General features: G+C 47.2%; 1 protein-coding gene across 1 annotated transcript; it reads left to right on the top strand.

The window, feature by feature from the left end:
- Positions 1–415: 415 nt before the first annotated feature.
- On the top strand, positions 416–1,666 carry LOC119298206 (2-hydroxyisoflavanone dehydratase-like). The gene has a single exon (XM_037575695.1). It carries the CDS (start codon positions 440–442, stop codon positions 1,397–1,399), a length of 960 nt encoding a protein of 319 aa, XP_037431592.1. The 5' UTR covers positions 416–439; the 3' UTR covers positions 1,400–1,666.
- Positions 1,667–14,310: the final 12,644 nt, after the last annotated feature.

The following is a 14,310-nucleotide window of genomic DNA, read 5'->3' as shown; positions in this document are numbered from 1 at the left end:
CAAGTCCATTGTACCTACGCGAAATTTTGAGACTCCTGGATGACTTTTTTGCAAAATGCTCAAGAACTCCCGGGAGCCGTCAGATCTGAGATCCAACAGCTCCCAGAAGCCCATATCATGGTATCACCTAATACATGGTATCACCTGATATCCTGAGGCCTAAAAATGTTGAGATCACGTGAGGAGTACTATGTTGCAATTTTTCTTCCCACAAAAAATTGGAAGAAGAAAAATCAGAACTCGCCCATGTTCGAATCAGAATTAAACTATGGAACCTATCAATTCTGCTTCAAGTTATGTTTACGACATAAAAAAAAGGTTAAGTAGGTGCATGCTTGCAGCAAGTAGCCAGGAGTTGGTAGAGCCATTCTTTGACCAACGCAAAGTCTACTCATTCTTCTCGTCTCTCTCGAACCCCCGCCCACATCTCCGCCGCAAGATGGACGCCGCACTCACCCCCTCCCCGGCAGCCACGACCGATGATGAGCTCGTCTACGAGTCCATGCCCTGCATCCGCATCTACAGGAACCGCGTGGAGCGCTACCTCGGCTCCGAGTTCGTCGCCGCTTCCACGGACGCCGCCACCGGAGTTACCTCCCGCGACCGCACCATCTCCCCTCAGGTCTCCGCGCGCCTCTACCTCCCCCGCCTCGACGCGGCCACCAAGCTCCCCGTCCTCGTCTACTACCACGGCGGCGGGTTCTGCCTAGGCTCCGCTTTCAACCCCATGTTCCACGCCTACCTCAACAACTTGGTCGCGCTCGCCAACGTCCTCGTCGTCTCCGTCGAGTACCGCCTCGCGCCGGAGCACCCCGTCCCCGCTGCATATGCCGACTCATGGGAGGCTCTCACCTGGGCCGTGTCCCACGTTGACGAGCCTTGGCTTGCCGACCACGCCGACTTCTCCCGCCTCTACCTCGGGGGCGACAGCTCCGGCGCCAACATCGCGCACCACATGGCGATGCGGGTGGGCGCGGAGGGGCTAGCCCGGGGCGCCAAGATCCACGGCCTCGTCATGATCCACCCCTACTTCCTGGGGAGCAACAAGGTGGGCTCCGACGACCTGGACCCCACGGCGCGGGAGACCCTAGCGAGCGGATGGCGGATCATGTGCCCGACGACCACGGGGGAGGACGACCCGCGAATCAACCCGTTGGTCGACGGCGTGCCGGGCCTTGAGGCCCTGGCATCCGGCCGCGTGCTCGTGTGCATTGCCGAGGGCGACGTGCTCCGCGACCGCGGCCGCGCTTACTACGACCGGCTGAGGGCGAGCGGGTGGAGCGGGGAGACGGACATATGGCAGGCGCCGGGAAAGGGGCACACGTTCCACCTCCTTGAGCCGTGCTGCCAAGAGGCCGCCGCGCAGGACAAGGTCATCGCCGAGTTCCTCAACTGTTGACGACTCGCCGGTCGCCGGAGAAGAGACAACCGCATATTCTCTTCAACATATCTACTCGGGTCGGGAAATAAGTGCAGCTTTATCTTTCCGTTCATGGATGCTGCTTTTCGGTTTCAGAATTCAGATTTGTCTGATTGTTGTTCTGTTTATGGGTCTGTGAATTTTTTTTTTAGTTTCTGGCATCGGCACAGTGAGATTTTGTTTTACACCATATGAGAAATGTTGGAGGATAGTACTGTCATACTCCCTCAGGTCCTTTTTGGTCTGCATATAAGTTTTGTTCGAAGTCCAAGCATCCCTATTTTGACCAAATTTATAGAAAAAAGTATTAACATTCACAATGTCAAATTAATATTATTGAAATCATTATGAAATGTAGTTTTATAGTATATATATATTTGGTATTGTAGATGTTGATATTTTTTAATATAAATTTAGTCAAAGTTTACAAAGTTTGACTTGACACAACTCTAATATGCGAAGTAAAAAGGACCGGATGGAGTATTATAGTTTATGCAGTAGGCTCATAGTACACTTAATTTGATCGCCTACTTCACAGGGGCGTAGGTATAAAAATCCACATTTGTGTTGCAGTGAAAATTTGACACAGATATAAAAATCGTCGAACAACAGTTCAAAGGGGCTTCGTGCCAAAGATGTTGGCCATGTTCTTGATAGGAGTGGAATTCTAGCTTAGGAACTCACCTTGATTCGCTGGAGTATCTCGATACATGATGTTTCAGGTCGATTTATCAAATGCTATTGGTTTTATTTTATCTAAAATGCTACCCCCTTTGATCCAAAACAAGTGTCGTGATTTTAGTTCAAATTTGAGCCAAAACCACGAGACTTATTTTAAATTGAGGGAGCAAATGTTTTGTACCTACACGTGGAGAAAGTTATCTTCCTGTTGTTTGCCAAAACCAACATTGAGCAGCTCAAGCTCTAAGCTCTGATCCAACTGGCTACATGGTGTTGGGGTCAAGGCGAGCATTGTCCACTAAAAATTTGTGCAACTTGAATAGCAATGTTTGTTGGCGACCACATAGTGGCGTGTAGTGGGCCGCCCAGTACAGAAGCAGTTCGTGAGGCAGTTTACTCTGGTTTTTGCCTCGTTAGTTTTTTTTCAAGTAGGTTTTATGTTGTGTGGTTTACTGGCCTGCCTGGTTTGCGCTAATTTTTGTGGTTTTCTTCCCCGATTTCATGGTTTCCTTTAGGATTTATTATAATTTTTAATTTCACTATTTTTTGTCATTTAATTTTTTACCTTTCATTCTTTTTTTAACGTTTTCGTGTTTTATGTTTCTTTTTCATTTCATTTTGGTTTCCATTTCTTTTTGTTTACAAGAATATATCTTTTTTTGGAAAACACGGGAAGATTTTTTTTATGCATGAGCACTTCTTTCAATTTACATGAGAATTTTTCGTAAAATCATGATCATTTTTCGAAATTACATTAACATTTTGGATAATGCATGAGAACTTTTAAAAATTGCATGAATGTTTGTAAAAGAAGTGTGACTAATTTAAATTTCTGTGGACACTTTAAAAATACGTGAGTACTATAAAAAATTATACAACTTTTTAAAAAAGCACATGGACACTTTAAATTTACATTTTTTTTTAAATATGAATAATTGTTTTGCGAAATACATGTACTATTTTTTAGAAAAAATATGTGAATACTTAAAAAATGCACGAACAATATGAGATGCATACCGTATTTGTCATGTTTACTATTTACTTGGGGATTTGTGTAATCGAAAAGGGGCTAATATTTCCAATAGAAACTAGGGTATGTTAGTGACTCAATCGTTAGCTGAGAATGAAAGATAGTATCATTTGCGAAGGCATATAGTTGCAACATTATAGGAGTACAGATCAATTAGAAGTACGGGAACAAGAGTCTGGAATCTCAAACTGTTGACAGGTTGTAGGAGGATTAATCCTTTAAACTCCGTCCGATTTAAAATAAGTGTCATGGTTTTGAATTAAGCTTATTTCAACATTTGTTCAAAGCTATGACACTTACTATGGATTGGAGGGAGTATCTCCCAACTAGAGAGCATCTTTTCATCAGCTTTCTTTCCACTACCTCGACAGCCTATCATTAGCACATCCATGTGCACTATGAAGTCTCAATATTGAAATCCTTACAATGCAGTAGTGTGTGTACCTGACCGCATACAAAGAGGTGATACACAGGTATTGATCAAGTTTATCCATGTTTTTTTTTTTGAAATGAAGGCAAAGGTTGTCTCATCTATTAATTAAGCAGAAGAGAATTGCCCAATTAACTATGGAAAACTGGGCAAAAACCGGAACAACAAGGGTCGAGCCCACTCCCATAGACTGAAACACACAGGGCAAAGCCCACCCTCCTCGACGACATGTCGACCTACGAACAGACAATGCAACTCCGATTCTGACGGAGAACTCAGAAGAACGAAACCAGGCACGGCTGGCGCCACGAAAAATCGCCGAAAGGCCACCTGCAGCCAGTCATCGTACACCACAGGGCCTCGCCGCCGCAGCTTCGACTCCACGGTAACAAATAAACCGATGCAATACCGTGGACACGCCGGAGAAGAGCCGACTATCGCAACCATTGCCGTGTCGCCGACATCGCTCCCACCATCATTGTTGCCACAGAAGTCTGGATGCCACAGTGAGTCTCTCGGGGCCGCCGCCCCGACATCCACCACTCCGTCGCGCCCAGCGCAATCAACCGACACCACCTTCCGGGGCCGCCGCCCCGACGTACCACCGCTCTGCTCGAGCAGCAACGCCGCACGACCCAGCTGCCCGCAGCCCACGCTGCTCAGGGCAACCGCTCGCAGACCACGAACGTCGCACCACATCCGGGGCCGTCGTCCCGACGCAAAGTCAGACCGCCCCCTCTAGAACGCGTCGACCGGACCGACAAGCCTGACACCCAAGTGGCCCAAGATTGCCACCCAAGCGAAGGTCGAGCCGCCGCCCCACCCCACGCATCACTTACCGAGGCCGCCGCCTCGGCGCACATCAGCCGTCCGGGGCCGCTGCCCCGGCATCCACCAAACCCGACGTAGGAGAAAACCAAACGCACCAAGAACAAGCTAACTCTCCCAAGCAACGCCCCCAAAAGGGAAACGACGAAGACGCCGCCGTCGCCCGCTCCAGAAAATCTGGAGCTTAATTAGGTTTTCACCCGGGGAGCCCGAGCCCCACATAGGAGAAGATGAATTCCACAACGACGCCTCCAAGGAGGGAAACGACGCTCGAAAGTATCACCGTCGACGGCACCGACAAAGTCGGGTCAAGGCTTTCGCCCGGAACACACACATCCCTATGAAGGCCTGCAGATCTGATCCACCCAGAAGCGTGGAGATCATTGGAGCCCGTTCCTGTTGCGCCTTGCACTCTCCAACGCCGACCACCAAGCTTCATCATGCAGCACCCTCGGTAGCAGCACCTCAAGCTGCGAATGAGAAGCGAGCGCACATGTCACCACGGCCAAAAACGCCATGGCTTCCAGCCCGGGGCCGCCGCCCCGGCTTCCTCCTCACGCATCCGCGCCTCCCCTTGACGGTGCCCCTGCTGGAGCGCCAGATCCCGCGCCCCCTCGGACCGCCCGCGCTGGAGCGAGCGCCCAGACGCGCCGCCCGAGCCTCAGCACCACTCCTCACCACCACGAGTCCCGCCAGAGAGCACCATGCTCCAGATCCGTGCCGCCCGGCCTCCTGCACACCCGCGCCATGGCCAGCGAGCGCGTCGCGCATCCCAGCGCCTCCTCACAACGCCGCCCAGAGCATGAGCTCGAACTCCAAGCCCCAGATCCGCACCTCCCGGCCTTCTGCACGCGCCCACCGCGCCGAGGTCGCTCGCGCCGCATCTCTAGTGCATCTCCAGCACGTCACCCCGAGCCTCCTCGCAGCGCTTCCCCGCCAAGCCCGGGCAGCGTCCGGCTCCCGCCGGGACGAACGACCCGTGCCGTCCAAGCCCAAGAGGGGGGAGGAAAGGGCCCCGCTGCCGCCGCGCCACGCGGGCTTTGCCCGGCGACGCACGCCGGTGGCGGCGAGGGGAGGAGGGGACGGTTGTTGGAGCCGACTCTCTCAGCTCACCTCTTCTCTGTTGGTTGTTTCACACAACACACGCAAGAACACAAGAACACAAAAAGTTTGGTGCCGCTGCCTCACACAGCCAGCGTTTTCTTCTGTCTATTTCTTGTCAAAGGTAAACATGCTTTGCATCTGTATAAGTAGCAGCCACATAGGCGCACTACCCGGCCACTAGCAGTGCCCACGCACGCATAACTCTTCCCCTAGAATCTCTCTAGGACGTGCAAGCTCATGCGGCTAACTAACCTATCCATGCGCTAACAAACTAATAAACTAGACGATCTCCTCTAGTTGATATTTTTCCAGCCGGTCTGACCCCAGCCACGCCTTACCGCTTCTCACGGCCATGCTGCATCTCACAGTTGTGCGCACTCAGCCGAGACCTTGCCGGACGACTCCCTACGCTAAATGCAGAACGAAAAACAAAAAACATGCAGATACACGAGACATCAAGATTATATCTAACATTCAACCCCCTAATCTTGATGGCCAATCTTCACGCAGAAACTTCAAAGGAGAGCCGGTCCGTCGCTGCCGTAGCCGGCCAGCAGCGCCTTCTCCTCATTCTCCTTCTTCTTCTCCGGACACTCCCAAGCAAAGTGACCAAGTTGACGACAATTGTAACATTGTACCTCACTTTTGTCTTTGCGTCCTCCACCGCGTCCACGGCCACGACCCCATCCTCGCGACGAGTCTTGCCCTCTCGCCATGAGGAGCTGCTCTTCTTCACGTCCTGTCTCCCGCTCCTTGACGAGTTCCTCGTGTGCCTTGAGTGAACCAATGGCCTCCTCCATGGCCATCTTGTTGGTGTCGCCGAACATTGCAATCGATGACGCAACGTGGATGAACTTGTTGGAGACGGCTCGGAGCAGCTTCTTCACGACGTACTTCTCCTCCATCGCATCACCAAGCTCACGGATGCGCCCCACGAGCGTCGTGAACCTCGCCGCGAAATCATCCACGGACTCCGCATCGCCCATCTTGAGGCCATCAAACTCCGAGCGCAAGGACTGAATCCTCGCCTCTCGGACGCGCTCGACGCCAACGTGCATGGAGCGTAGCGCCACCCACACATCGGCGGCGGTCTCCTTCTCAGCAACGCGCAGCAGCGTCGTGTCGTCGATCGACTGGGAGATGATCGTCATGGCCATCTCCTCCTTGCCCTTGTCGACCTCCGAGGCCGACGCCTCGCGATCAACGGCCCCCCACGCGCCATTGGCGCGCAAGAGGTACTTCATCCTCATCGCCCACGCTGCGTAGTTCGTCCTCGTGAGCAGCGGGAACGGGAGCTTCCCCGCCGCCGCCGTCGCCGCCGCAGCCGCCGTCGCTGACGAGTCGCTCGGCACCAACGCTCCACTCGCTGAAGAATCACGCGACATTGTCTTCGTCATCACCTGGCTCTGATACCAAATGTTGGAGCCGACTCTCTCAGCTCACCTCTTCTCTCTTGGTTGTTTCACACAACACACGCAAGAACACAAGAACACAAAAAGTTTGGTGCCGCTGCCTCACACAGCCAGCGTTTTCTTCTGTCTATTTCTTGTCAAAGGTAAACATGCTTTGCATCTGTATAAGTAGCAGCCACACGACGCACTACCCGGCCACTAGCAGTGCCCACGCACGCATAACTCTTCCCCTAGAATCTCTCTAGGACGTGCGAGCTCATGCGGCTAACTAACCTATCCATGCGCTAACAAACTAACAAACTAGACGATCTCCTCTAGTTGATATTTTTCCAGCCGGTCTGACCCCAGCCACGCCTTACCGCTTCTCACGGCCATGCTGCATCTCACAGCTGTGCGCACTCAGCCGAGACCTTGCCGGACGACTCCCTACGCTAAATGCAGAACGAAAAACCAAAAACATGCAGATACACGAGACATCAAGATTATATCTAACAACGGTGGGGTTGGAGCTGGCGGCGCGGTTCTCTCTCCCGGGCCGCCCACGGGAGCGGCACGGGAGTCCTTTCTTAAGTTTATCCATGTGGAGCGAATGCAAATGTGCTTCTATTGTACAACTTGCTCAAAGGCTGTTGTCCCCCGAGACAAGTGTACAACTGGCTGCACTCACCACAATAGCAATCATAACTTGATGGTTATAAGGCATGTGTGGTTTATTACCTCAACAAATCAGCACACAGAGGCATGCCACTTCAATTTGACGGCCATAATCAATGTGATTACCTGTGAACAGAGGCGGATCCAGGCCCCAGGCGGCCAGGGCCTTGTCTGTGGCGTGGTGACGATTTTCTTCGTTGACTGTAGTAAAATGTCCACTGTAGCACACTGTATTACACTGTAGCCATACAGCCTGCTTGGGACGTGGTCTAATTCTAGCTCCGCCACTGCCTGAGAAGATCACAAAGCTCAGAAATCATCCTCTCCTTTCCCCTTTGAGAAAGTTATTTACTCGCTGTCCTGTATTCTGAGCAAACATTAGCCTAGTATTCTGAGCAAACATCGCAACTGAAAATGAGAGAAGATAGCTCGTTAGCATGTCTGCCCTGAGGTTAAGCGGCTCATATGTCAATGTTGTAGCCTAGCTAGAGATAACATCTCGCTTCCACGATCGTTCAAAGCTAAGCAGGCTGATCGAAGATGTCCATAAGTCACTTGCACGATTAGTAAGATCACTTCACAATTAATGCCTGAAGTCCTTCCAGATCACTTCACGAGTAGAAGATGTGGTAGGGATAGTGAGGCATTGCAACGACAAGGTTCCCTGGATATACAAGATTCATTCACGACCAACCCACCCCCAAGGGGACTTGCATTGGCTGGCCCGAGAAGCTATCTACACGAGTACAAATGATTTTGTCAAAAAAAAATGCCGAGACATGGCCCAACACATCCTCACTGAAAATAAGAGGACAATCCCTGCCTCCGCATCGATTGATGTGCACCATTAAAAATTGGGTTTGCTAAAATTCAATCGACCGAGATTTAACCAAGTCTCGATGGACTCCTCAACCATTGAATTTTTGCATGAAGATTCGAACTGGATTGACTGTCCTTTGCAGCATTTTGTCCCATCATTTGCAACATGTCATCCTACCGGTTGCAGTGTTCGACATTGCTGATTGCACCGTGTCATTTCACGGGTCACAACAGCTGCCCTCGTCATTCATAGCAGGTCGTCTTACCAGTCGCAACATTCCCCATTCCCGGTTGTAGCATATAGTCACGCAGGCATGGCAAAGCCAGGATAAAAGGTCGATGAGTCAACATGAACAAGTAGTACCAATGTACCCCCTCAAATACAAAGCAGCAATAATTGATGCCTAACAATGATGGGATATGACTTGAAGCTTAATCTAGATGGTCTAATCCACGTGAATAGATTACCCACCCAGATCTTCAAGCAATTATAAGAACAAAAATCAACACGTCTAACAAACCTCAAGATAATAGAAGAATACAAATTTTAGAAAAACAATACAATAGCAATTAGATGAAGAATAGATTATAGTATCACTTATGGATGGAATCTGTAAAAAGAATATTGCACTTTTATGAAAGAGAGGAGTGAAGTGGAGATTGAGAGCGGACAGACGGCGGCGAGCATGCGAACAGAGGAGATTGGGGAAACACGAAGAAAGAACGAAGAGGTGCAGGAGGGTGTAAATGTGTGAACGAGCGATCCTTTTTCTTGGAGATCTATCGATTTTTTTAGGCACTAGCGATCCTTTTCCTGGAGATAGATCGATATTTCTTCGAGGCGCTTGAGGGGAGCTCCTATTTCACGCGTGAGTCACTAGGTATAACGGTTGGAATTTAAAATATGAATTTCAAAAAATATTCATGAGTTTGAGAAATTGTTCTCGAAGTCAAAAAAGGTTCACGAGTAAAAAAATATTCTTGAATTCTAAAAACTTTCTCGAAATTAAAAATTGTAAGAAAACATCCCAAAACTTCCTCTTCCTTCCGCCGGCGCCGCCGCCTGTCCGCCTCATCTCCAATGACCTTTGGGCCATGGAGATGTAGAGGATCTCGGGCCCCCACCGGCAGGAGGGACCCCGTTCTCGTTCTCGTTCATGTTAGTTCTAGTCTCTTGGTCGGGACTGTGTGGCGGCAGTGATGTCTCTCAGTAGGAATAATGCCTCCCATGTTCTATCCCCGTCCCGATGATGCATCTAGCGTCGTCGGAGGGCATGTGGAGGTGTGTCTCCATTGGATGTCGTGAGATTCGGTCGATGCTGGTCTTCGATGAATCTGTTTGGATCCGATCTTCGTTCATCTTGGTTTTGGGTGTTCCCAGGATTGATGCTTTCAATCTACAACTTTCTTCATCAGTGATGGTTGCTACTCTGGTGCATTGATCCTACGCGGTCTTAGCATGACGACTTCCAGACTGTCTACTACAGCAAGGTTTATCCGGTTCAGGTGAGGAAGTGGCGATAATGACGGCGCGCCTTCAGCTCGCTCCAGTGCTTTTAGTCGTCACTAGATGGTCCGCGGACCTACTTGTAATTTATATTACATCTGGTGTTCTTTGTACTACCATGATTTGAGATGCATAGATTGGAAGTTTCTGATGCAAAAAAGAAATAAAAAAAACTGTCCGCTAATTCAAAAAATGATCGCAATTTCGAAAAAATGTTCATGAAATGAAATAATATTCATGATTTATAACAAATGTCAGATATTCAAAATGTCCATTAATTATTTAAAAAATATTCTTGAAAATAAACAAAATGTTCATGAATTACAAAAAAGAATGTCGAATCAATTTTTTTATGATTCAAAAAGTGTTCATGGATGCAAATTAATGTTCACGCATTACAAAAAATCGCACAAAAAACTTCATAAATTTTTAAAAATGTTCCGAATTTATTTTCTAAATTAAAAATGTTCACTAGTTTAGAACAATGTTCACGAGTTTAAACAAAATGTTTAAGTTTTGAAAAATATAGTTTGAGATTCTAAGATATAATGTTAGCAAATTTTAAGATGTTAACAACTTCAAAACAATGTTCACGAATTTGTACATAATATTGATGGATTTTACAAATGTTCATAATTACATAAAAATGTTCAGAAGTGCCATTGGGCCTGGGTGATATTTGGGCTGCATGCGGCCATATTGAACGTCAGATTTGGGCCTTGCTGTTTTTCCACTCGGGCCCATTATTTTAATTGTGTTATTTTTCCTCATGGGTTGTACTATGCAACTGGGTTTGAGCGAAGGTCATTGGGTCAATTGACCCTGGCCCAGCAATGTAGCTCCACCCCTGCACACAGGTTGCAGCGTTAGCTGTCGTTGCTTGCTTGTCTAAAAAAAAAAGCTGTCGTTGCTTGTAAAACTGTCGCAACATTTTTCGTTGTTGTTTCCAGCATTCAGCAATGCCACTCATAGCAACACAACTACACTGACGCTACTCGACCATCGTTGAGTCTCAGTCGAGTGTGTTCTAACCAGACCCCTTGTAATTTATTGAGTATTCAACAATATATTAAACCAAATCAAGCACAATACTAAACAAGTCGGCTAACAATAGATAAATAAAGGGAAAAACTAATGCCCATACGTGTGGTATCTTGCACATCGCCCACACATCTCTTTTACCACTCATTTTGCCACATGTGAACATATGACATCAGCAGGAATTTTTTTGGTTTTCAGCTTAAAAATGTTTTATCTCCTAATTAAAAAATCAAATTAAAAATCCGTTTTCACCATTAAATCTGTCTCGACGAGTTCTTCAGAACTAGACCCCATGTTGATATGTTTCGACGGAGTTTTTTTCCCCAAAAGTTACCATGGTGTTTACACTGTAGTTGTCATAGTGTTTAAACTAAAGTTGTCATGTGGCAATTTCAGTTTGTAGAGCATGGAAATTTTAATATTCCGATGATGGCAACTCCAGTACTTTGACTATGAAAATTATTTTTTGTATTAACTATGGCAATATTAAGTGCATGTATCATGGTAATTTTAGTTTATGGTTCATGACAAGTCTAGTTTCTTAATTCTTCGTTTTATAAATGTCAAAATTTACTTTTAAATGTAGAAAAAAATAGCTAAAACATATCATGGCAACTTCAGTATAAACACTATGGCAATTCATGTACAATAGACATGGCAACTTTCAACCAAAAAAATCGTCAAAATATATTGATATGAGATCTAGTTTCGAAGATCTCGTCACGAGGGATTTAATTGTGAAAACGGGTCTTCAATTGATTTTTTTATTTAAGAGATAAAACATTTTAAAAACTGAACATCCAAAAAGATTACCACATGCATGCATGCGGTAACGTAGCATGGTCTGTGTGTTATAGGGCATGTGGGTGGGTTTCGACGTATGGGCGTTAGTGTTGTCCTAAATAAAAACTTGCGCTCTTCCAAATTGGACCATCGTCTCAATAGTATCCCCAAAATTTACCATGAAATGGACGTCATGTGATTGAACTGACAAAAAATATGTTACACATAGAAAAAAGATGTCATTCCCTATACATCCGTCAGATGTGTGCAAGAACATCTACACCCGTGTACCTTTAATTTGACCCGCCAAACATCCGTGGGCGCGATCGATCAGTGATCGGGCGTGTCCATTTTGAGCCCTTTCTTTATCCGTCCGCGCAACCATATTTCTCATTTTTTTCATCATATGTCCGGTTACTTGTACTTGATTGGTAAAGATGAAGAGAGAAAAAAAATAATGAATAAAGAAAGAGAAAAAGGTGGTTCGGATGGGGCCGTGTCCTACGTGGCGGACTGACCGGGCGCGTCCGGGCTCATCCGCGAGCCCTCATATCCTTCCTATATTTTTCCTCAATACAAAGGTTCGCGGACAACACGGGAATATAGAAATGATATAAGGGATCCGGTTGGATCCTTTTTTTTTTACTTCTCTCTTGTCCAGTCACTGATCAGGTGTGTCCATGGACGCTTCAGAATGATTTGAAGATGCCGGTTGTAGATGCTCTAAGGAGCAGGGAAAACAACCTAAAAATATTATTATCCCAAAAACTACCAACGACCCATATATTATTCCGGCTGGCGTCGTCACTACCGTTGTGGATCAACATAATTGGAAGATAGGGAGAGGGTTGGCACTACGGGTGGAAGGTTTCGTAAAGCACGTGTAAACAACGATTATTTCTGCCCATTAGGCATTCGCATGTGAAGCAGGACACGAGCGGCTGATTCATCGACTGCAAATTAAGTAATTCTCAGTCCCGCTAGGACTTAGCCGCTCCCTTAAGTTTTGCACCTTGGGTTCATCTGGTGTTCACTCGAAATTTCTGTTACACGGTCCATTCATTTATATTGCCCACAAATGCACGGTACCCTTTTTGTAGGTACACATTCCATGGTACTTAAGAGGCACATGTCGCAAGTACATTTGTTCAGGGAAAAAGCCTTTGCTAAAATTTTCACCCAACTTTCTCTCTTGTGGGCATATCAGCTCGCCAGTGACTAACCTATGTAGAGCTATAGATGAAGTGAAAAGGAACGTTGGTGCATTTCAACAGTTATATAGAGAAACTCTGGAGAGATCATATGCTTGGGCAGTGGGTCTTTTTAAAGCCGCGCTTTGAGTCGCTCAAGTCCAAAATTTACAAGCCCGGTATTCATTTGCTAGGACAAAGGAAGCATAGTCTTGAAAGACGATCAAGTAGCAATAGATTCGCTCGCCATTTGGCACCATGCATAGTATTCACTCGTCCTGATACCAAACATTCACTACAATACTCGCCTCACTTCATTTGCACCCTCCGCGTGCCTCTCTGACGTACGTACTTCTCATCCGCCTATTTAAACCACAAACTCCACGGCATGAGTGCATCAACAACACCACCTCACACGCACGACGCAGCAGAGAGCGAGTAAAATCTAGAGCCCCACAAGACCAAGAAGGGATCTGGCATTGTCACCGCCATCGTCCTGCTCCGACTGCGGCCGATGCGGCGGCAAAGGGCTCTCTTCCGGCCGCAGCCGTGGCACGATGGACGGCAAAGGCCTCTGCAGTGGGCATGAGAAGCATGGGGGAGCGTCAGCCCGGTCGGCCGTGTCGGGGGAGCTAGCGGTATCCCATTTGGTGCGTTTGTTGTTGGAGTGGTCGCGTTCGGCGGCAGAAGCGGGTGCGTGACGACATGGACCGTTGTACCGGCAGGGATGAAGCGGGTGAGATGCACATAAGATCTTGGTGCACGTACATGCTTGTGGTGTTGTGCATCGCACTTGTCCACGAACCCACATTGACTTGGTTTCACGTTTTGACCTGCCATGGTACCTGCATTGACGGTATAACGGTTTTTCTTTTTATTAACGTGACTCTATGACGTGTGCATTTTTTCTTGTAAGTCGTCTCAACCATGTCAAGATTTTAGCATTCTGGGTTGTCTTTCTGTGTGTGTCAACAAGCCTAAATGTCGACCATTTGTGGTCTATCTATATATTTTTCTTTAATATCTAAGAAAGGTCTTACATTATATCTGTGTTCGAAGAATTTTTGTGTGTGGTCTGTAATTATGTTTTCTCCTGCTCCTTTCCTGACCTCCCTTATTATTTTTCTTGGACGGCATGTAGGGAGGTTGTTGTCAGGGTGGACCGGTGGAGCCAGGATATTTGAATTCTCACAAAAAATGATCACAAAGTATATATCCTTTGTAATATCAATACTTGCTATAATACGTTGAACCACTATAATTTGTATGGACCAATTGCAATGCACAGACGACTAGCTAGTAAGAAAACAAAGCTTAGTAGTGTACTTTAATACTAACACATTTACAGAAATCTAACAATACTATCTAAATGCAAATCTGAACATATATTCAGGAAGAAAACAACTACTTA

This window comes from Triticum dicoccoides, chromosome 5A (genome assembly GCF_002162155.2).
Source record: "Triticum dicoccoides isolate Atlit2015 ecotype Zavitan chromosome 5A, WEW_v2.0, whole genome shotgun sequence".
NCBI lineage: Eukaryota > Viridiplantae > Streptophyta > Magnoliopsida > Poales > Poaceae > Triticum > Triticum dicoccoides.
The sequence above is the reverse complement of the archived record's forward strand: the minus strand, read 5'-3'. Positions and strand labels throughout refer to the sequence as shown.